This window comes from Malaclemys terrapin, chromosome 21 (genome assembly GCF_027887155.1).
Source record: "Malaclemys terrapin pileata isolate rMalTer1 chromosome 21, rMalTer1.hap1, whole genome shotgun sequence".
Taxonomy (NCBI): domain Eukaryota; kingdom Metazoa; phylum Chordata; order Testudines; family Emydidae; genus Malaclemys; species Malaclemys terrapin.
This window is the reverse complement of record NC_071525.1, coordinates 10,313,943-10,336,414: the sequence shown is the minus strand read 5'-3', so window position 1 is coordinate 10,336,414 and position 22,472 is coordinate 10,313,943. Positions and strand designations below refer to the sequence as shown.

At 50.4% G+C, this 22,472-nt stretch overlaps 2 protein-coding genes across 2 annotated transcripts; both read right to left on the bottom strand.

The window, feature by feature from the left end:
• Positions 1-2,021: 2,021 nt before the first annotated feature.
• LOC128827485 (IgGFc-binding protein-like) lies at positions 2,022-3,314 on the bottom strand. Its single transcript, XM_054011388.1, has 2 exons — positions 2,960-3,314; positions 2,022-2,501 (listed from the first exon to the last, which is right to left on the bottom strand). The coding sequence occupies exons 1-2, from the start codon at positions 3,081-3,083 to the stop codon at positions 2,182-2,184; spliced, it is 444 nt and encodes a 147-aa protein (XP_053867363.1). The 5' UTR covers positions 3,084-3,314; the 3' UTR covers positions 2,022-2,181.
• An 85-nt stretch (positions 3,315-3,399) lies between these two features.
• Positions 3,400-21,689, bottom strand: LOC128827319 (IgGFc-binding protein-like). Its single transcript, XM_054011178.1, has 3 exons — positions 21,435-21,689; positions 7,576-7,965; positions 3,400-3,519 (listed from the first exon to the last, which is right to left on the bottom strand). The coding sequence occupies exons 1-3, from the start codon at positions 21,687-21,689 to the stop codon at positions 3,400-3,402; spliced, it is 765 nt and encodes a 254-aa protein (XP_053867153.1).
• Positions 21,690-22,472: the final 783 nt, after the last annotated feature.

The following is a 22,472-nucleotide window of genomic DNA, read 5'->3' as shown; positions in this document are numbered from 1 at the left end:
CACATGTGATTTCTGTGCAAGGTCGCATTTTGCCTCTTAATGCTGAGTGCTTGTGGCTTTGCTGCTAGAGATCACAGGTCTGGGCAACAGAATTCAGCTTGCATGCGGCCATGGTAAGCCATTGTTTTACAGCTTCTGCACCCTCCTTTCCCACATACCAAGCATAGCCTGTAGAGTGCTGCAGAAGCCTGGCCAATCTCAGCCAGTTGGGGGGGGGGCAGTGGGGGGGGGCTTGTCTGGGCCCCTTCAGGCAAGTAGAGTGCTGCGGTTTTTCTGTTAACATTCAGCAGCACCAGAAAACAAACTAACCCCCCCCCCGCCATGAATTCTCTGGGATGATCACGGTACCCCTCCCCCCACCGCATGGCTGGTATCAGGGAAGATCCCTGCAGGCACCAAACTACCCCCCCCCCCCGCCGCCGACCCTCCCCCTCGCCATGAATTCTCTGGGATGATCACGGTACCCTCCCCCCACCGCGTGGCTGGTAACAGGGAAGAACCCTGCTAGCCAAACGCGGAAAACTTCAGGGCCAATTTCCCATCTGCGCTTGGCTAACTGCAGGGAAGGATTTATTTTCCGCCACAGGCAAACAGCCCAGTAGGAACGGCCACCTCTGTCCCCTTAATTAAGTTCCCGTATTTCAACCAGGTTACCAGGAGTGATATCACTCTCCTGAGGATTACACAACAAGATAAAGAACGGATGTTGCTTGAATGCCAGCAAACACCGGGACCATACGCTGCTAGGCTTTGTCAGGCAATGATACCAGATTACTTGCTGCAAGCATGGCGTGGTCAAGTGTCCTACCATGGAGGAGGGAATAAGGATGCACTGCCCAGAAACCTTCTGGCAAGGCTTTCGGAGTACCTCCAGGAGAGCTTCATGGAGATGTCCCTGGAGGATTTCCGCTCCATCCCCAGACACGTTAACAGACTTTTCCAGTAGCTACAGACTTTTCCAGTAGCTGAACTGACCGCGAATGCAAAGTCAGGCAAAGTAATCATTAAAAACCGTTTGCTTTTAAAACAAGTTTTATATTTTAAAAGGTAAACTCACCTGAGGTCCCTTCCATGGGGTCAGAGTCTTGGGTACTGGCTTGGGAGGCTTGGGAGGGTACTTCAGTCAGGGTGAGAAAAAGATCCTGGCTGTTGGGGAGAATGGAGTGCTGTGTGCTCTCTGCAAGCTCATCCTCCTCCTCCTCCTCCTCTACCCCATCGGCAGAATCCTCAGGCGTCGAGACTATCCCCGACCCAGAATCCACGAACAAAGGTGGGGTAGTGGTGGCAGCCCCCCCTAGAATTGCATGCAGCTCGGCGTAGTAGCGGCATGTCCGCGGCTCTGACCCGGAGCGACCGTTTGCCTCCTTTGTTTTTTGATAGGCTTGTCTGAGCTCCTTGACCTTCACGCGGCACTGCTCAGAGTCCCTATTGTGGCCTCTCTCCATCATGCCCTTGGAAATTTTTTCAAAAGTTTTTGCATTTCGTCTTTTAGAACGAAGTTCTGCAAGCACTGAATCCTCTCCCCATACAGCGATCAGATCCAGTACCTCCCTCACGGTCCATGCTGGTGCTCTTTTTCGATTATCAGCCTGCATGGTTACCTGTGCTGATGAGGTATCTGTGGTCACCTGTGCTCTCCACGCTGGGCAAACAGGAAATGAAGTTCAAATGTTCGCGGGGCTTTTCCTGTCTACCTGGCCAGTGCATCCGAGTTCGGATTGCTGTCCAGAGCGGTCACAATGATGCACTGTGGGATAGCTCCCGGAGGCCAATACCATCGAATTGCGGCCACACTAACCCTAATTCGAATTGCTAAAATCGATTTTGGCGCTACTCCGCTCGTTGGGGTGGAGTACAGAAATCGATTTAAAGGGCCCTTTACATCGAATTAAATGGCGTCGTTGTGTGGACGGTTACAGGGTTAATTCGAATTAAAGCTGATAAATCCGAATTAAAGTCGTAGTGTAGACCAGGCTTGATCTGTACAAGAGCGGTATTGTTCTCCTGGAAGTAGACTTCAAAGAGCACTAGTCCCTCTGCCTTCTCGCACAGAGCCGTGAGCTGGTAGTGGCAGGTGCCCTTGGAAGTCATATCTCTGTCCATCAAAGGTGGCATAGCACAGATTCCTTGTCACAGAGCAGGTGACTTAGCTGGAAGGGTAACAGCCCCGTACGCCATTCACTAGCCCGCATCTCTCTGAACGTTTGCATGTAGCACCCACACATTCAATTTGTCTACTGGCTGCATTGCACATGCACCATGTCCCACATGCCTCATCGACTCAGAAGCTCTCATTGGGGGCATGGGGCACCCTTTAAACTGGCACCCACAGCTGCCCTGTGGGATGCATTTTCCCTGGCTCAGCACAAAACCATTCTTACACTGGCAGCTTTCCACGCAGGGGTCTTGGCAGCTGCTGGGGGCTGACTGGTCCACACACATGGCTGGGCAGGCTGTTCCACAGAGCTGGTACTGGCTGTTCTCCAGGGGGCACTCCATGGCTGGGGAGTGAAGGACCCACAGATTTAGCAGCAAGTTCTCTCCATGAAAAAGCAGCATTTCAAATAGACAGAAAGGGACGTCTCTAATGGGGCACAGAGAGCTCTCCAATCCCACTCACCTCAAGAAGAGTCAATGATGCTCATCACATTGCAGGAGGTGCCTGGAACCCTAAAGGATCAGGCCCATAAAGGGATGATTGACTTAAAAATTGGCATCAACTTATCTCAGACTCCCATGTGTCATCAGCAAATGTTATATATTCACAGTGAGAGCCACCTTAGAAATACCATAGACAGACAGGCAGAGGTACTGTAGGTACAGTACAACCAAGAGTCCTCATATCCCAACCACTGCTCAAAGCACTAGGCCACACTCCCTCCTAAGGAGAAGAATAGAATGCAGGAGTGCTGACCCCCAGACCCGTTTATATAATGTTGGCATTCAAATCTGTACTCACGACATCTGGCCAGCTGCCTCCATTCCCCAATCCTGACCCCCTCCAGCTGGCAGGCGTCCGCGTAGGCCTTCAGGGCCTCACACAGGGCCTTCCTGTATTTGTCGTTGTGGCACAGATCATACATGCAGTTGTCCAATAGACTGTAGGATCCAGCTTGATGTGGCACTGGCTGAAGGGCCCATCTGAGACCTTGGTTATCAGGCTGCACGAGGCCTCCTCCTTATACTTTCTGGCTATGCTGGGGGCACAGGGCCTGCAACCTCCAATGCAATCGTGCCAGCAAAACTGATCCTCATCTTCCACTGCCCAGTTTTGCTCCTGGAGTATGGCACTGGGATCCTGATCCTCAGCTGGGGTCCAGAAGTCATCGGAAGGGTCCCCATTATAATTGCTGCATAGACCGCACAGGCTCTCAGAGAAGTCATGAGGGATGGTGACCCTCAGTCGTAGGACACTCTGAGGTTGAAGTCGGTGTGGAGGACGAGGGAGGTGCCGCTCTGATAGACCCAAAGGGCCCCATTGCTGAGGGAGATGGGTAAGTGGGCCCTGGTGTTATTCACCTTCATGGTGAGAAAGAAAGGGCAAAGATCACAATCGATGGCACTAGTCTGTCATTTACATTTCATTCTGACCTCTGCTCAGATTAGCAATGGGCCCCATCCAAAATTTTCACTGAATCTGGTCCCAAATCGGAGACAGAAATAATTTATAGCATCATGTTAGATAGAACTGGCTGGAGAAAAGTAATTCTTTATGGTGGAGGATTTCAATATTTCAAAAATTGGTTCCGTCCCAATTTAGAATAAATCTAATCAATTGCAAAATTTTCTCTGAAGGGAAATGGAGACCCCGCTCTGAGGCAATCCTGCTGGCAAGATGCCAAAGAGCCAGGTCAGCAATCTGGGAGAAAACCAGGTGGGTTTTGGAATTTGCATGGTTTCCATCAGAACATCATTGAAATTGGACCATCTCTTCAAAGCCTTTTGATTGTCACAAATTGACAAATACTGCAGAAAAACTATTTCATTGGGATTTCAAAAGGACTAAGACTAGGAATTGGTGAGGCCAACCATGCGGGAAGGGGACGGCTCTAGTTAGAGCCTTTAGGGAGCCACCTCTGTGGGGGAGGGGTCTATGGTATTGCCAATCTCAAGAGATCAAAAATTGTGAGTCAGACCCTAAAACTCATGAGATCGGCCCCCAAAAATAAAGAGCTTCTTTTAAAAGGACTGCACTGTGAATTGCGGCCTGTCTTTTGATGTTAGAACTCTCCCTCCCACCTAAGTGCGTGTCTGTGACAATTCGTGTTGCCCACTCTCCTCAATTTATAGGGGAAGGAGATTTTGGTCCCTGTTGCAGGAGCTGTCACCCCCACATTTGCCTGTCCCCTTTGCAGTAATTAATCCTGTCCCCCAGTTCCCCATTCTATTCTCTCTGCACCCATTCCCCCCCAATCAGTTCAGCCACCTCAGTAACCCCCCATTGCCCACCCTCCATCGGTCCAGCCCCCCTGCCCCACCCCAGCCCACATCCCCATCAGTCTAACACCCCCAGTTCAGCTCCCCATTCTCCACCCCAGCAGTACAGCTCCCCTCAGTTCAGCACCGCAGCCCTCACCTCCATCAATCCCCTGTCAGTTCAGCCCCAGCCTCTGCCCCAGCAATCCCAGACTCCCACCTGCTCAACTCAGCCCCCCACAGCCTCTCCTCTGCTCCTCGTGGGATTTTTCACACTCTCCCCCCTGTCCCAGGGAGGTCTGCAATGGGTTGGGAGCAGCTCCTGGGGCTCCTCACCCCCATTTGCCCCTTCCCAGGGTGGGTGCTGTGGGTGGGGGAGGAGCATAGGAGCTGTCCCATCCCGTTGCTCATGGGACATGGGAAGGGAGGGAGCGGCACCACCCTGGGCAGCTGGACTCTTTGCTCCCCCAGTCAGAGCGGTGAGCGGAGAGGAGCGACTTTGCTGGCTCCCAGCGGGGCTGGACTTCACCAGGGGCCTGGAGCTTTTCGCGCCATCACCAGACAAGCCCCAGCCCCCCGGCGAAACCCCAGCACTTGTGAAAAAAACACAAGATAGGCAATGCTGGGCCTGTGTCAGCTGGAGCCATTAGGGAGCCGCTCCTGAGGGAGAGGGGGCCGCGCTGGTTAGAGCTGTTAGGGAGCAGCTCCTGTGGGGGGACGGGGCTGCGTCGGTTGGAGCCGTTAGGGAGCGGCTCCTGTGGGGGAGGGGGCCACGCTGGTTAGAGCGTTAGGGAGTGGCTCGTGTGGGGGAGGGGGCTGCGTCGGTTGGAGCCGTTAGGGAGCAGCTCCTGTGGGGGACGGGGCTGTGTTGGTTGGAGCTGTTAGTGAGCAACTCTTGCGGGGGGGGGGGGGAGGGGAGCCATGTCGGTTAGAGCCATTGGGGTGCAGCTCCTGTGGGGAGGAGGCCATGTCAGTTAATAATCACACTTACTATCTACCACAGCCAGAAAAATCTCATCTTACTGTGAGCACTGATTTAGCTGAATTCTCTGTGAATCTTGATATTGAATGGCAGGAATTCATCAATCACCTATTAAAAGGTAAAGAGGTAACACAGTTCCTAGAACAAACAAAAGGGAATGTGGGAAACTGAACCATCCATATTATGAATACAAACAGGGATATGTTAAGAATTGCCACTGCAGAGAGACAGATAACAGCTTACCATTGGTATGACATATTTTCCGGATGGTCCCCCACAACTACTGTAATGTTACATCCCCTACTATTGCCTTATTCCCTGAATAAGATCCTGCTGGTTTTCATTTTCTAAGTATAACAGCATGACTACCTTTCCAGGGGTGGGGAGAGAACCGAAGAGTCCTGACTCCCAGCTCCCTGCTCCAACCCCTAGACTCCACTGCCCTTGCAGGGACACGGTTCATGGAACAAGCCTTGCACCATTAGTGCCTTTCGCCTTTCTACAGAGATTCATGTATTGCCATTGGCAAGTGACAACGGTCTGATCCAACATGGCTGATGAGAGCAGGGCGTGGAGGAAGCGAACGGATAGGATTTAATACCCCAGCAGGGGGTGGTACCTTGTAATATATCCCCTTTTTGAAGCACCCACAGATCTGCAGAGCCACGCAGCCCTGGCCATCGAAGAGGAAGCCATCATCGCACTGGCAGCCTTCGGCGCAGGTGTCTGTGCACTTCCTGGCATTGGTGATCCTGGCACAGGTGGTGGTTCAGAGGTCGGCGCACACCTTGTAGTGACTGTTGGCCGGGCAGCTCAGAGCTAAAGCAGAGAGAGAAGTAATTGATGGCTGGAGAGATCTCACCCCACACCTTAGAGGGACAGACATGAAGGAGAGGAGAATCTAACAGGGACGAGAGGACCAGGTCACCTTTATAACGGAACATGAAGTTGTTGGTTCCCACCCAAAGGAGTCTCTGAAGAAGCCCAGCGGCCTGGAATGAGATACCTAGAATCACTGTCCCCGCCCTGCAGAGGGAGGGGAGCGAGTGGGACAGGCCCTTGTGCTGTACCAGCATCACGGCACTTACGACAGAAGGAGGTGCTCCTCCAGGGCTGGACGGTGACCCAGGACTCCTGGCAGGCCGTCACGTAGCTGTGGATGCTCTGGCACAGGACCTGGGAGTCCCCATTGCCCAGGCACAGATCATACAGACAGCTGTTGAAATACACAGTGGGGCTGACTGTGCTGTGGCAGGTGGCGAAGGGGCCATCGGGCACCGTGAGCAACCCGCAGTATTTGCGCTGTTTGAAGAAGTCCTTCTTCATCTCCTTGCAGACCAGACAGCTGTTCCTGGTGCATCCATCCTCACAGGCCACCCCCGGGATCGGGACTTTCCAGGCAGAACCGAACGCTGCCACGTTAGGGGTCGCCCTTCCATCGGGGAGGAGGAACTCGTCGTCCCAACGCCCGTTGTGGTTCCCACACAGGCCGCACGTCTAGCCCTGGTAGTTCCCTGGGATGGTGACTCTGGCGTGGTAAACCAGGTCGTAGCTCACAGTGAGGCCGAAGTCCGTTTGCACCAGCACGTTTTCACCATGCTGATATGCTTGGAGCTGCCCATCGGCCACAACCACAGGGAGGTTGTGAGACACCCCGTCCACATGGAAGAGACGGAGCATTCCCTGTGAGTCGGGGGAGTGGATGCTGTAGGGGTGGGTTATGGGCAGAAGATAGGTTCTCAGTGACACCTGGGCAAATCTGTAGTGACTCCACTGAACTCAATTATGTTATGGTCACTTCTGATTTCACTGACCCCAAGGTAAATCCAGGGTCACCTCTTCCAGTGTAATGGCATCAGGGCCTGATTCTGATATCAGTTCCCTGGGCTTACTCTGCAATCATCCACTGAGCGCAATGAGCTGAGGGCAGGATTCCGATCTCACTTGTCCCAGAGAAAACCCAGAGAAAATCCAAAGATTCTGCTTTCTTCAGCGGGATGCCTCTGGACTGGCCCTGGTGCCAATAAGGTCAGGATCAGAACCTGGGTGTCTGACCCCTCCTGCCTGCGTGCTCCTAATGAGTGACCCAGGAGACAAGTGCTCCTTGCATTGCCACATCAGTGGGGCTGCCCCATTGCAGGATTCAGTCCCCTGGGAACATCTTGAGCAGGACTTACCATGACGAGCCCCTTCCTGTTCTGCAGCAGGGTGAGCGTGAGCCCGTAGACCTCCACAGACAGCAGCTTGGTGACAGACACCTTCCCATTGCCCCAGGGCACATTCTCCACCTTCACGGCAAAGAATGTCAGGTTCCCGGTGTTGGTGCAGGTCTTGGCCAGGATGTAGGTGCAGGTGCCTTGGAAATCGAAAGCGACCCTATCGAAGGAGAGGTAGTGGGGGTCTCCGGCTGCGGAGCATTTTGCGGATCCGATAGGCTGGCATTTCTGGATGCCATTCACCAGCTTGTACTCCTCATTAGGGAGGCTGGACAAAACTTTACAAACCACATCTCCACTGGCCTGGCACACACACTGCTCCTGGCACGTTGGGTGGAAGGTCTCCCCAGCCTTATAATAAAATCCCAAGTAGACACATCCACATTGGGACATAGGGATGCACTCATCACCATTGAGCACAAAGTCCTCATCACACACGCAGCCATCTCAGCACTGCGCCGAGCACTGAACTGGGGCATAGAGGCTGCTACAGGTCGACTGGCAGCCCCGGGCGTAGACCTCACGGTGGCTGTTTTGGGCACAGAAGAGACCTGTCATTGAAACAACAAGACGGTAGCATGCCATAAAAGAAAACTAGATGGATTCTGAACTATGTAACAATGTAAGGGCTGGAGAAGGGAGCCTGATGACAGCCCTGGAGAATGGAGTCTGTTGGGTGCAGTATGGGAAGCTGCCAGGCAAGCTTCCTTCATACTGTGCCTTGCCAGTATGTTGTTGCAGGACCCCTTGTCAGAGGAAAGTTCAGTCTCCATGGCCCCTTCAGCTCTTGGCCTCTTCTGACACTGGCAACTCCAGATATTAGCATGAGCTCTGTGACAGGCTCATTTGTACAATAATGACCTGCATGAGACCCACACACTCATGAAATACAGGCCCCATATCACTGGACAACCCACACTGAGTCAACTTCTACCCCTAGGCAGGGCCTGGATTGGAATTTGCATCCTCCAGGGGACAGGCCCTGAATTCCAATTCCCTGCCCCTGAGCCAGTCAGTTCCCCTGTCTTGGGATCAGATCAGAGCTGGTGCCCCCTAGAGGGGAAAAGCCCCATATCATCTCCCATGCCCACCCTGACCTGGCCAGTCCCCCTACCCTGGGGCTTGATCAAAGCCTGCACCCCCTAGGGGAGAAACATCTCATATCCCTTTCCCTGAACACCAACCCACTTGTCTTTCCCTTGAGCAAAGACCCTGTTTTCTTTCCCTCGTACATTAACTTTCATCCCAGAAGATGGTCCCAAGCTGCTTCCACTTACTGCAGAACGAGTTGGTCCTCCAGGCAGATATAGTCACCCCGGTGGCCTGGCAGGCTGCAGTATAGCTGGTGATAAGCTGGCATATCACGGCTTGTTGGCCTTTGAAGAAGCAATAGTCGTACACGCAGTCTTGGAAGTAGCCCTGCAGAACCCCGCCCCTCTAAAGAACTTTACAGGTAGAGCTGGTTGAAAACAAACCCCAAATGGTGACTTTTGAATTCATTTTCATTCTGTTCGTTTTTTATTTTCCTTTTTAAAAAACATTTTTAAACTATGTTTCAGTTTCCCATTTGCAGGTTAAGTAGCTTTTGAAAATGAAATTTTATTGATTCCAAAACCAAAAAATTTTCAATTTGGGAAATTTTTTTAGTCATAAAAAAATCCCACCATTTTTTCTTCAGGGTGACTGATTACAATTGCCAATACAAAGCTATCTATCTATTACATCCATTTAATCTCTCCATCCATTTTATCCACGTATCATCCACTTAATCTATTTAATCACCCAATCCATCTAATCGATCTACCCATCCATTAAATCTGTTTAATCTCCCTATCCTCTAATCCATCCTCCTAACAATGTATTGAGTCTCTCCTTTTCTCTAATCTAATCTAATCTGGCTCCCCCCCCTCCCCGCAGGAGCTGCTCCCTAACGGCTCCAACCGACGCAGCCGCTCCCTCCCCTCCCCCTCCCAGAGGAGCCATTCGTGCTCACAGTAAGATGACATTTTTCTGGCTGTGGTAGATAGTAAGTGTGATTATTGGTAAACACAGTACTTACATTGCATTTACATTCATCTCCCAAAAGACCTCTTCCCAAGAATTCACACATACACATTGCCCATTATACAGTACCTTGGTCTCATTATCCAATTTATCCCACATACACGATCCCAGCGATATATCTTTGGTACAGGGCTCTGGGGCAATAGGTAAGGACAAACATACCCACTTTTGAGGAGTCCATTCGGTTCAACCTCTGGTGTCCAATAGCTTCCCTCCCTCCCCAGCCCACTGGCTCGAGATCCGGGGTAGCAAGAAAGATCCCATGTGCAATATGGGGAGTGGACTAACTTTCCATATCCTTGCTTCCAGAGACTGTTGGGGTGCAATTTTACCAACAATTTCTCCAATTAAAAGGTCTGGCCTTACCATGCTAGAAACACACTGCATCCATTCATATTGATAAGTATCAAACAATGATCTTTTTCTTTGCTTTAGCAAGTGTATTAAAACCTTAGTGTTTCCCGATATTACCCAAAACATTTCGTGTTCTAAGGTGGACAAAGCAAGTATCTGCATTTCACTACATCCCATGGCTATAGCAGTATGGTTTTCAATTTCCATCTGTTTCTTAGGCCTTGTCTACACTACGAGAGTAGTTCGATTTTACTTGCATCGAATTTTTGGAATCGATATTGCAAAGTCGAACGTGTGTGTCCACACTAAGGACAGTAATTCGACTTTGTGAGTCCACACTAACGGTGAAAGCGTCGACATTCGAAGCGGTGCACTGTGGTCAGCTATCCCACAGTTCCCGCAGTCCCCTCTGCCCATTGGAATTCTGGGTGTAGCCGGCAATGCCTTCTGGGTAACAAAATGTGTCGAGGGTGCTTTTGGGTAACTGTCGTCATCCGTCCATCACTACCACCCTCCCTCCCTGAAAGCGCCGGCGGGAAATCAGTTCGCGCACTTTTCCAGTCATTGACAGCGCGGACGCCACAGCACTGCGAGCATGGAGCACGCTGCGACCATCGCTGCAGTTGTGGCCGCTCTCAACGCCTCGCAGCTTATCATACAGGTTTCCCTGAGGCAGATGCAGAAAAGTCAGGTGAGGAGGCTACGGCACCGCGGTGATGGCCTGAAGTCTGAGAGTAGCACAGACCTCTCAGAAAGAACGGGACCCAGCGCCGAGGACATCACGGTGGCAATGGGTCATGTTGATGCCGTGGAACGGCGATTCTGGGCATGGGAAACAAGCACTGAGTGGTGGGACCGCATAGTGCTGCAGGTCTGGGATGAATCCCAGTGGCTGCGAAACTTTCGCATGCGGAAGGGAACTTTCCTGGCACTTTGTGAGTTGCTGTCCCCTGCCCTGAAGCGCAATGACACCCGGTTGCGAGCTGCACTGAGTGTCCAGAAGCGAGTGGCCATAGCCCTCTGGAAGCTTGCAACGCCAGACAGCTACCAGTCAGTCGCGAACCAGTTTGGGGTGGGCAAATCTACCATGGGGGTTGTTGTGATGCAAGTAGCGAAGGCAATCGTTGATGTACTGCTGTCAAAGGTAGTGACCCTGGGAAACGTGGAGGCGATCATAGATGGCTTCGCAGCGATGGGATTCCCAAACTGCGGTGGGGCCATAGATGGAACTCACATCCCTATCCTGGCACCGGACCACCAGGCCAGCCAGTACATTAACCGAAAGGGCTACTTTTCCCATGGTGCTGCAAGCACTGGCGAACCACAGGGGACGTTTTACCAACATCTACGTGGGATGGCCGGGCAAGGTTCATGACGCTCGTGTTTTCAGGAACTCTGGTCTGTTTAGACGGCTGCAACAAGGTATTTACTTCCCGGACCACAAAATAACTGTTGGGGATGTGGAGACGCCTATAGTCATCCTCGGGGACCCAGCCTACCCGCTAATGCCCTGGCTCATGAAGCCCTATACTGGCGCCCTGGACACTGAAAAAGAACTCTTCAACTACCGGCTGAGCAAGTGCAGAATGGTGGTGGAGTGTGCTTTTGGCCGTCTCAAGGGGAGATGGAGAAGCTTACTGACTCGCTGTGATCTCAGCGAAACCAATATCCCCATTGTTATAGCAGCTTGCTGTGTGCTCCACAATCTCTGTGAGAGCAAGGGGGAGACCTTTATGGCGGGGTGGGAGGTTGAGGAAAATAGCCTGGCTGCTGATTACGCAGAGCCAGACAGCCGGGCGATTAGAAGAGACCAGCGGGACGCGCTGTGCATCCGGGAGGCTTTGAAAGCAAAGTTCCTGATTGAGCAGGGTAACCTGTGACTTTAAAGTTTGTGTACAGAGAAGCTGAACCTGCCCCCGTTTCTTTACCCAGTTAATGTTGACTATCCTATCCAGTTACATACCCCCTTCACCCCCCCTCCAACACACGTGTCGAAATAAAAATAGTTCTACTTTGTTAATGCACACCGTTTTCTTTACTACTGTTTTCGCGGGAATTTTTTAAAACTGGGACGCAGACTGTGGTGCGGAGCGGGTGTAGTGTAGTGACGCGAATGAAGCTTCTAAACTCAAGGATTGACAGGCTCCGCTGCGGTGGGATGGTTGTTTCAATGAAGCCTGTCACCCCTCCTGATCGGGACTGTGTGTATGGGGGGGCTATGTGACTTTGTGGCAGGGGGAGGACGGTTACAGATCCACTGCTGTGTGGCTCTGTGATCCTGCATAAGGACCGCCGCTTAAGATCTGTAACTGCCCTCCCCCGCCACAAAGTCACAGAGCAACCCACCCCCCACCACATAACATGAAAACCACCTCCCAGACTAACCAGGGTAACTAGTCACTGCATCACTGCACTGTCTATGTGCCCTGCTGCTGTGCCTGCCCCCGCCTATGTACCCTGCCAAAGGTGATTGTCCTGTCCAATTACCAACCCCCTTTCCCCTCCTCCTCCAAAAGAACATGATTGAAACAGTAGTTAACAGAAACATATTTTTTATTATCAACTACACATGGAACTGGGAGGTGAAACTTGGACGGGGGCTTGTGTCAGGTGGGAAGGAAAGAACTTTTCAAATTTTGGGGAATGAGAGCCTTCTGCTACTCGAGCTCTCTGCAGGGGTGGAGTGAGAGTTAGCACGGACTCTGCTGCCTCTCCTTCTTTGCACTTTGGGTGAGGTGGGTATGGGACTTGGTGGCGGGGGAGGGCGGTTAGAGATGGACTGCAGCGGGGCTCTGTCCTCCTGCCTCCGTTCCTGCAGAACATCCACAAGGCGCCGGAGCGTGTCTGTTTGCTCCCTCAGTAGTCCAAGCAGCGTTTGAGTCGCCTGCTGGTCTTCCTGCCGCCACCTCTCCTCCCGATCCATGTTTGCTTGGTGCATTTGGGTCAATTTCTCCCGCCACTGGGTCTGCTGTGCTGCCTGGGCTTGGGAACAGGCCATAAGCTCAGAGAACATGTCCTCCCGTGTCCTCTTCTTCCTACGCCTAATCCGCGCTAGCCTCTGGGAGTGTGATGCCAGGCTAGGTTGTGAGACTGTCGCAGATGGGGCTGTGGAAATGGGAAAAAGGGAGTGAATTCTTCAGAAAGATAAATGTAGTTGTGAACAAAGAACATAGTCTTTCTCTGTGAACAAGACCATGCACAGCACCTATCACATGCGCACTCAGCACAAGGTCGAATTCTCGGCCTTCGCATTCAGTGCCTGGGGTCTTGCACAGCACATTTGAGAAGCGGGACAGCATAACGGAATTTCTGTTGCAGGCAGACATGGTAAGCCGTAGACTTGTGGCACTTTAAAACTTTTATATTACCACTGGCCTCATTTCACATTTAAAGCAATGTCAGTCCCTGCTGCCAGCAATCCGGCAAGCGGGAACTCTGCCCCTGTCCCACCCCCTCACGGCTGTCCCTGGGAATGATCCCTTTCGGCTGCCCCTCTCCCGCCTCCACCACGTGGCTGCAAACCAGCGGTCACAGTTCTGTAAAGGAACGAGCAAGCAGTCCCAACACTAACATTCCCCTACCTAATTCAAAGCAGGTCACCATGGGCGACATCACCCTGATGAGGATCTCTGAGAGCGAGAGAGAGAGAATGCTCCGGGAAAGCCTCCAAAGACCAGGGCCGTATGCCGCCCTGCTGTGCAGAGCAATGATTCCCGAGTACTTGATAGTCTCGTGGCGCGGCAACGTGTCGTACTTTGGAGGACCCAATAAGGCCGCTCTCCCCAGGAACCTCATGCAACGGCTTTCCAATTACCTCCAGGAGAGCTTCATCGAGATGTCCCAGGAGGATTACTGCTCTATCCCCGCACATATAGACCGCATTTTACTGTAGCTGCAGTAGCAGGGAATAAACAGTAGAGCGGCTTGTGCAGGACAATCACGGAAAACCGGACATTGCTAGACTTTTTTTTCAAAACTTGCACTGCCCATGACTAAACCGTCAAGCGCCTAGGGCACAGTAATCATGAACAACCCATTCTTTTAATTGTTAATATTCCTGTTCTGTTAAAAATAAATGTTTAGATGTTTACAACACTTACTGGCTGATCCTTCCCCAGATTCTGTGTCCGGGGTAACGGCTGGGGACGCTTCGTGGGGGATCTCTGTAAGGGTGATGAAGAGATCCTGGCTGTCGGGGAAATCAGCGTTGTGAGCGCTGCCGACTGCCTCGCCCTCCTCATCTCCTTCCTCATCTTCCCAGTCCCCTAACATGTCCGAGGAACCGGCCGTGGAGACTATCCCATTCTCAGAGTCCACGGTCACTGGTGGGGTAGTGGTGGCGGCCGCACCGAGGATGGAATGCAGTGCCTCGTAGAAACAGGATGTCTGGGGATGGGATCCAGAGCGTCCGTTTGCCTCTTTGGTCTTCTGGTAGCCTTGTCTCAGCTCCTTGATTTTCACGCGGCACTGTGTTGCATCCCGGCTGTATCCTCTCTCTGACATGTCTTTTGAGATCTTCTCATAGATCTTTGCAGTCCGTTTCTTGGAGCGCAGCTCAGAAAGCACGGACTCATCGCCCCACACAGCGATGAGATCCAAGACTTCCCGATCAGTCCATGCTGGGGCCCTCTTTCTATTCACAGACTGCACGGCCATCACTGCTGGAGAGCTCTGCATCGTTGCCAGTGCTGCTGTGATCGCCACGATGTCCAGACAGGAAATGAGATTCAAACTGGCCAGACAGGAAAAGGAATTCAAATTCAAATTTTCCCGGGGCTTTTCCTGTGTGGCTGGTCAGAGCATCCGAGCTCGTACTGCTGTCCAGAGCGTCAACAGAGTGGTGCACTGTGGGATAGCTCCCGGAGCTATTAGCGTCGATTTCCATCCACACCTAGCCTAATTCGACATGGCCATGTCGAATTTAGTGCTACTCCCCTCGTCGGGGAGGAGTACAGAAGTCGAATTAAAGAGACCTCTATGTCGAACTAAATAGCATTGCAGTGTGGACGGGTGCAGGGTTAATTCGATGTAACGGCGCTAACTTCGACATAAACGCCTAGTGTAGACCAGGCCTGAGGCAGAGAGAGAGAAGCAGCCTACCCAGGGTCACCCAGAAGAGCAGTGGTGGTGCCGGGGTTAAACCCACATCTCCTGAGTCCCAGTCTAGTGCCTAACCGTTAGGCTACACTCTCTACGGAGGCAGCTGTGTGGTTGAAAGTCCAGAGCAGACTTAAAAGAGCTACAAAGGTATTTCACAAAATTGGGTGACTGGGCAACAAAATGGCAGATGAAATTCAGTGTTGATAAATGCAAAGTAATGCACATCGGAAAACATAATCCCAACTATACATAAAATAATGGGATCTAAATTAGCTGTTACCACTCAAGAGAGAAATTTTAGAGTCCTTGTGGACACTTCTCTGAAAACATCCCCTCAATGTGCAGCGGAAGTCAAAAAGGGCAACAGAATGTTGGGAATCATTAAGAAAAGGATAGATAATAAGACAAAAAATATCATATTGCCTCTATAAATCCATGGTACACCCACATCTTGAATAGTGCATGCAGATGTGGTCAGCCCATCTCAAAAAAGATATATTGGAATTGGAAAAGATTCAGAAAAGGGCATTAAAAATTATTAGGGGTATGGAACACTTTCCGTATGAGGAAAGATTAATAAAATTGTCTGTTTTCCCAGCTGAAGAGTCCCAATTAAGTGGGGATATGACTGAGGTCTATAAAATCTATAAAATCATGACTGGTGTAGAGAAAATAAATAAGGAAGTGTTATTTACTCCTTCTCATAACACAAGAACTAGGGGTCACCAAATGAAATTAATAGGCAGCAGGTTTAAAACAAAGAAAAGGAAGTATTTCTTCACACAATGCACAGTGAACCTGTGGAACTCCCTGCCAGAGGATGTTGTGAAGGCCAAGACCATAACAGGGTTCAAAAAAGAACTAGATAAGTTCATGGTGGACAAACAAGAAAAACCTTTATTATGCTAACCATAAGCGGTTTCAGAGTGAACTGCACAGACTGATGACTCCAGAATGTTACCTCTGGGGGAATTCTACGTCACTGTGCACGTGCAGAATTCATGTGCCATGCAGAATGTTTTTTCTAAGAAAATACATTCTGCCAGAAAGGTGCTTCAGTTACACCTTTTGCCCACCAGGGGTCACTGTGGCACCAGAGCAGCCGCTCCTGGGCAGGAGTAGCTGCAGCTGTGGACAGGGAAGAGAAAGAGGCTGCCTTCCTCACAGTGCCCTGACCGTGGGGTCAGGTCAGGAGGAATGGCATATGGGGAGAATGGCATATGTGGGGCACATGGGACTGCTGGGGTGTGTGTCACAGATTGGTCTACTGGGGGGCAGACTGGGGCAGGGTCTGAATGGTTGTGGGGGTGCAGGGCCACATGGGCTGCCCTAGTTATTCTGACAGATAAAATATGCAGAATTTTAAAATATTGTGCGCAGAATTTTATTTTTTTTTGCCACAGAATTCCCCCAGGAGTAAGAAGCTCTCAATGCACAGTGAAGAAACCCCCAGGCATCAGGAAATGAAAAATGAACTGCTTTATATATAACAGACCGGTCAACTAATTTCAGTCTGTCATACCATTGAGTATGCAATCCTCTACAGAAACATTATAGAAACCACTTGCTGGGCCAGGTTTAATTGTTGTTTAAAAATGTATGTTATTGACCAAAAAGTTCATGTGCCTGTGGTTTTAAATCTTTATCACTGAAATATATATGAATTTGGCTACTGTGTTGTTGCAGTATACTTCTTTGTTAATTGATATACTAGTATTTATCAGGAATGTGCACAAGACTCAAGAGCTGGGCAAAAGACTATTCTGCAGTCTGATATTTTCCAAAATAGGAGACTCCGAAATCTAGATGAAATTATTGGGTATATTGCAAGATTATCTGAATCTGGAGACCTATTTGAAATGGGTAATATGAAAATATATGTTTATGTTTATGAAAAATATGTTTATATATGTGCAGGTGTGTATGCGTATAACAAAACGTTAACTATTTTGACCAGCAGGCAGCAGAAACTGTCTCTGAACCTGTAATTCATGGAGTTAAGGGCCCAGTTACTGAAGAAACAGAACACCATTTACAGTGTTATGACATTGCTAAACTGTTTAACCAACTACAACTAAAAATTAACCAGTTAATTGCAACAAACAATATAAAGGCAAGGAAAAAACAAATTGGTAAAGAAATGTTGAATGTTGTGGCATATAAAACAAGTCTGGGGATTTCCTAAGGCAAAACAATTGTACTTTAGCAAACCCATAATGATGGGTGGAAGTTCGGGTCTCCCTATGAAATTCTGCAAACATTAAGAAATTAAACCTTAAAATTAACTCACTAACTGATGGATTAGGTCAATCCATTATAAAAGGAGGAGGGATTAGTACTTCAATCATGCAGCAACAGTCATTAATTATTAGTAATATGCATTTCATTTCACAAAATTTAAAATGGTTAATATAGCTAGAAATACTGCAATTGATTTATTGGATAATAATATTGGTTTTCGGGCAATTACGTGCAGCATAGATCATAGTGAATTTTTTATGCATCTAATGCAGAGAATAGAAGAAATAAAACAGAGGAAGGGAAGTGATCAAGGTTGTTAAACAGCACACTTATCTCAGCTGTCATGGGGGGCCCTGTGTATTGGGCAGGGTCGCCCCCTGTTGGCCCAGTGCGGGATTGGTACACCCCGTCACACAGTTGTCAGGACTCCCTGTGAGTTCAGGTAATTGCGGCAAGGTGGGCCCAGGACTCCTGCTGGGCCCAAGCAAACAAACAGTCTGTAGCCCCTGAGCCTCCTGGCTGGGGCAGGTAATGGCAATTGGGTTTCTGACCCCCTGGGCAAGACAGAACAAACAGTGAATCTGTAGCCACTGGGCGGGGCAGAGTAAACAAATAGTCTATGGACCCTGAGCCTCCTGGTTGGGGCAGGCAAACAAACAGTAGCTACGCCTAGTGGCCAGTGGAGTGGGGTGGGGTGGGGTAGGGGAACCCAGACCCACTCACTCCACCGGATTCCAACCCAGGGTCCTATGAAGTTGGGAGATTCCCTGTTAAGTGACTTCTACAAAAGTCCCTGGCTCACATCCTACTGCTAGGTGCATCTCCGGCATTTCCCCGGGTGGCCGTGGCTTGGCTCCCAGTCAGTCTCCGCAGTCGGCTGGTCGTCCGCTGTATAGTCCAGGTCCACGCCTTCCACCGCTTGGAGAGTCAGAGGTGCCTCTGCACACGTCCTTCCTCGTTCTCAGCCAGCTCAGACTGAGCTGGGCTGCCTCCTTTTATCTGTGCCTTCCACCAGGAGCATGCAAGGCAGGGGCAAGGAGGTGTGGCCTCCTGGGCCCACAGTGATTGGTCCGGCCCACTGGCCCAGTGTGGGGTTGATACACCCCATCACACACCCTCCTGCTTAAGTTAGTACCAAATGGTGGTCCTTCCTTGTCTCCCTCACCTCCTACCCAGGAAAAGAAGTCAGCGTTCACATGGGCTTGCCCCGGGCAGTGAAGTATCTCAGCCCTGGTCTACACTACGAGTTTAGGTCGAATTTAGCAGTGTTATATCGATTTAACCCTGCACCCATCCACATGATGAAGCCGTTTTTTTTTACTTAAAGCGCTCTTAAAATCGATTTCTGTACTCCTCCCCTGACAAAGGGATTAGCGCTGAAATCGACATTGCCGGGTCGAATTTGGGGTAGTGTGGACGCAATTCAACGGTATTGGCCTCCAGGAGCTATCCCAGAGTGCTCCATTGTGACCGCTCTGGACAGCACTTTGAATTCAGATGCACTAGCCAGGTACACAGGAAAAGCCCCGGGAACTTTTGAATTTCATTTCCTGTTTGGCCAGCGTGGTGAACTCATCAGCACTCAGCAGCACAAGTGACCATGCAGTCCCCCAAGAATGTGTCTACATTCCTCCTATCATCTCCGTCCCTGAGGTTATCACAGATTAGAAGGCGAAAAAACCACACTCACGATGACATGTTTTCCAAGCTCATGCAGTCCTCCTGCACTGATAGGGCACAGTGTAATGCATGGAGGCATTCAGTGGCAGAGTCCAGGAAAGAATTGCTGTGTTTGCTTAACGGCAAAAGTATCATGCCTCGCTAGCGATCCTGCCCGAGCCAGGTCGTTGTGTCAGCCTTGGGAGGGGGCATGATCGCTTTGTGAGCAGGAAGGCCATAGATATAGACATTGCATTAGGTAGCTTTTGTAGCTAGAGAAAAGGTTCCTGTGCATCTGGCAAAGTCTGTGGCAAAAAAAGAGAAGTCCTGTAGTGTAGTGGTTATCACATTCACCTAATACACAAAAGTCCTGTAGTGTAGTGTTGGTCATGTTCACCTAACACATGAAACATCACTGGTTCAAAACCGGGTGGAAACAGGTCACTGTTCCTTTTTCTGACTCCTTAGAACAGAGCGTGCTGGGAAATTTTACTTTGAAATATATCAATTAGGAGTTAAATAATATGGAAGCTCTCTCTCAGTTATAGTCCTGGGTTCCTTACCCTTTCAGCTGCTCTGATAAATTAACATTTTTGTTAGGGGCGGGGGAAAATTTTCAGGCTTTTTTAGGGACTAAATGCTATCTAGGACTCTGAAATAATCTTAACGTGGCCCATAGAGTGCAATCCTTTGTTCTGGATTTGTCATTCCACAAGTTGAACTGCTCCTTACTACTGTCCAGGCTTCATGAGTCATGGGAGCAAGGGGCAGGCTGGGGTAGGTGCGACCGTGTGGTAATGCCAGCTGGGAGAGCAGCCTGAGGCAGAAGCCTTCAGCTTGCATGATATTCCAGGCAGGACTGAATGTCCGTGAGACAAAACTTAAAGAAGAGAATGACCTGGAGTCACTCCCATTCGGTGCTCTAAGAGGAGAATACCCATGTCTGTCCAGGCACCCCTGATCAACCTCACTGAGGTCTGCCAGCTGAGCGGGGCTGGGCGGGACCCCGGCTGTCAGGAGCTGGTGGACGGAGCTCCAGACCGGCAGCGGGCTGACCTGCTCAGCCCACTGCCTTCCTGGGGTTCTGATCGTCCAGGCAGGCAGCGGGCTGAGCAGGTCCGGTGGACGGGACCCTGGAAAAAAGGCGTGAAATGATTGTCTGCCATTGCTTTCACGGAGGGGGGCGGGGGCTGACGACATGTACTCAGAACGACCCACGACAAAGTTTTTGACCCATCAGGCATTGGGAGCTCAACCCAGAATTCCAATGGGTGGTGGAGACCGCGGGAACTGTGGGATAGCTACCCCCAGTGCACCGCTCCAAAAGTCGACGCTAGCCTCGGTACTGTGGATGCACTCCACTGAGTTAATGGTCTTAATGGTCTTAAGTGGGGACACACACAATCGACTGTATAAAATCGATTTCTAAAAAATCGATGTCTATAAATTCGACCTAATTTCGTAGTGTAGACATACCCTCAGACTAATAGGGCTTGAGGGATCCATCGGAGGGGCATGTGATCTGTGAGAAGCTGGAAGGGATTCCCCAACAGATAATAAAGTAGGGCATCAACGGCCCATTTCACTGCCAGTGCCTCTTTTTCTATCGTCAAATACCTTGTCTCATGAGGGAATAACTTTCTGCTCAGATATAGCACCAGCTGTTCTTCTCCATCATGCTCTTGAGATAGCACCGCTCCAAGCACACCTCTGAAGTGTTGGTCTGGAGTAAGAACTGCTTCCAAAAATGTGTGTGGAATAGGAATGGTTCCCCACTCAACCGTTCCTTCAAGGACTGTAAAGCATATTCACAATCCTTGGACCACTGTACCCTTCTAGGCTGGGAGTTTTTTGTAACGTCCATCAGGTGCATTGCTTGGGTGGCAAAGTCTGGAACAAAGAGTCTGTAGTAGCTGGCCAATCCAAAAAACTGCCTCACCTGTCTCTTGGCCATGGGGGCTGGATAGTCTCTCAGGGCTTTGTCCTTATCCACAAGTGGGAGCAGCCGCTCCTGCCCCACTGGTATCCCAGATATGCCACCTCCTTCTGCCCTAGGTGATACTTGGATGGTTTTGCTGTTAGTCCTTCCTTCCCCAAGAGCTTGCAGCTTGAGATGCCTAAGATGGTCTTTCCAGCTGACACTGTATATTACTATGTTATCAATATAGGCTGCGGTGTATTACTCATGTGGTCGCAGAAGTTGGTCCATATGCTTTTGAAAGATTGCAGCAGCCCCATGTAGCCCAAATGGTGTAGTCATGAACTGGAAGAGGCCGTTCGGCATGGCAAAGTCTGTCTTCTCTCAGGAAGCTGGGGTCAGGGGAATTTTTCCAGTATCCCTTTGTAAGATCAAGTGTAGATATGAACTTGTCATTCCCCAACTGCTCCAGCAGCTCATTTACCTGTGGCACTGGATAGGCATCGAACCCAGAGATTGCACTGACTTTCCAGAAGTCTATGCTGAACCGAGTGGATCCATCAGCTTTTGGAACCAAGACAATGGGGCTCCTCCACTCATTGTGAGATTCCCCCATCAGCCCCAAGGTCAGCATAGCCTCGATCTCTTCCCTGAGGACTCCCCACATCTTCTTGGGCAGCGGCCGATAATGGTCTCGCACCTTCTGTCCTGGGCTGGTGGCTATGTGGTGGTGAGTCATATTCGTCCATCAAGGGTGAGGTGACAGAATGGCCGGAAAGGACTGGACCAGTCATTGCAGCTGCTACCATTGCACTTCATTGAGTTCTTGTCCAATTGCTACTGTTGTTGCCTTGGAGGGATTCAACGCAACTGGCCCCAATTTGGGTTCAGCCGGGTAGGGGGCAACTAGCAAGCCCTCCTGGGCCTTCCAGGGCCTTCTCAGGAACTACATCACCATCTGGATAACCAGACCTCCTAGTCTAGCGGTCCCCCTCTTCGATGCACTTCAAATGGCCCCTGCCATTTGGCTAACAGCTTGGATTCAATAGGACGTGATCACCAGGCTCCAAGGTCCGGAGACAGGTTCTCTGTATCTCTGCTCCTGGGTCTACTGAGCATTCATTAAATTCTCACAGGTAAATCCTCCAAGCCTCTTGAGATGCTCCTGCAGTTGCAATATATAGGGAATGGACCACATAACTTGGGACTCTTGCTCCTCCCAGGTTGCTCAGAGGAGCTCCAGGATCCCCTGGGCTGCCTCCTGTATAACTGTTCAAATGGGAAGAATCACATGGATGCTTGGGGTACCTTCCGTACCACAAATAGCAACATGGGTAACAGTTTATCCCAATGTCTCAGGTCATCCTCGACAAACATTGACTTCAGGGTCCCATTAAACCTCTCAACTGTCTCAACTTTGGCTGTCACTCTTCTTGGGGCTGGATTCTGAAATCCCCTCCCTCCAGAGCGGGGCCTGAGCTGCAATTCACAACAATCAGCAATTGGCAACGCTTTCCCAGGG

Excerpts from the sequence above, each read along its gene's own strand:
- LOC128827319 (XM_054011178.1), bottom strand. The coding sequence starts at position 21,689 with ATGACTCACCACCACATAGCCACCAGCCCAGGACAGAAGGTGCGAGAC. Across the intron at positions 7,966-21,434 it reads ATGCCTATCCAGTGCCACAG|GCTGGGGAGACCTTCCACCC; the intron begins GTAAATGAGCTG and ends TTTTATTATAAG. Across the intron at positions 3,520-7,575 it reads ACAGGAAGGGGCTCGTCATG|GTGAATAACACCAGGGCCCA; the intron begins GTAAGTCCTGCT and ends CTCACCATGAAG.
- LOC128827485 (XM_054011388.1), bottom strand. The coding sequence starts at position 3,083 with ATGTATGATCTGTGCCACAACGACAAATACAGGAAGGCCCTGTGTGAG. Across the intron at positions 2,502-2,959 it reads GAGGCAGCTGGCCAGATGTC|CCATGGAGTGCCCCCTGGAG; the intron begins GTGAGTACAGAT and ends TTCACTCCCCAG.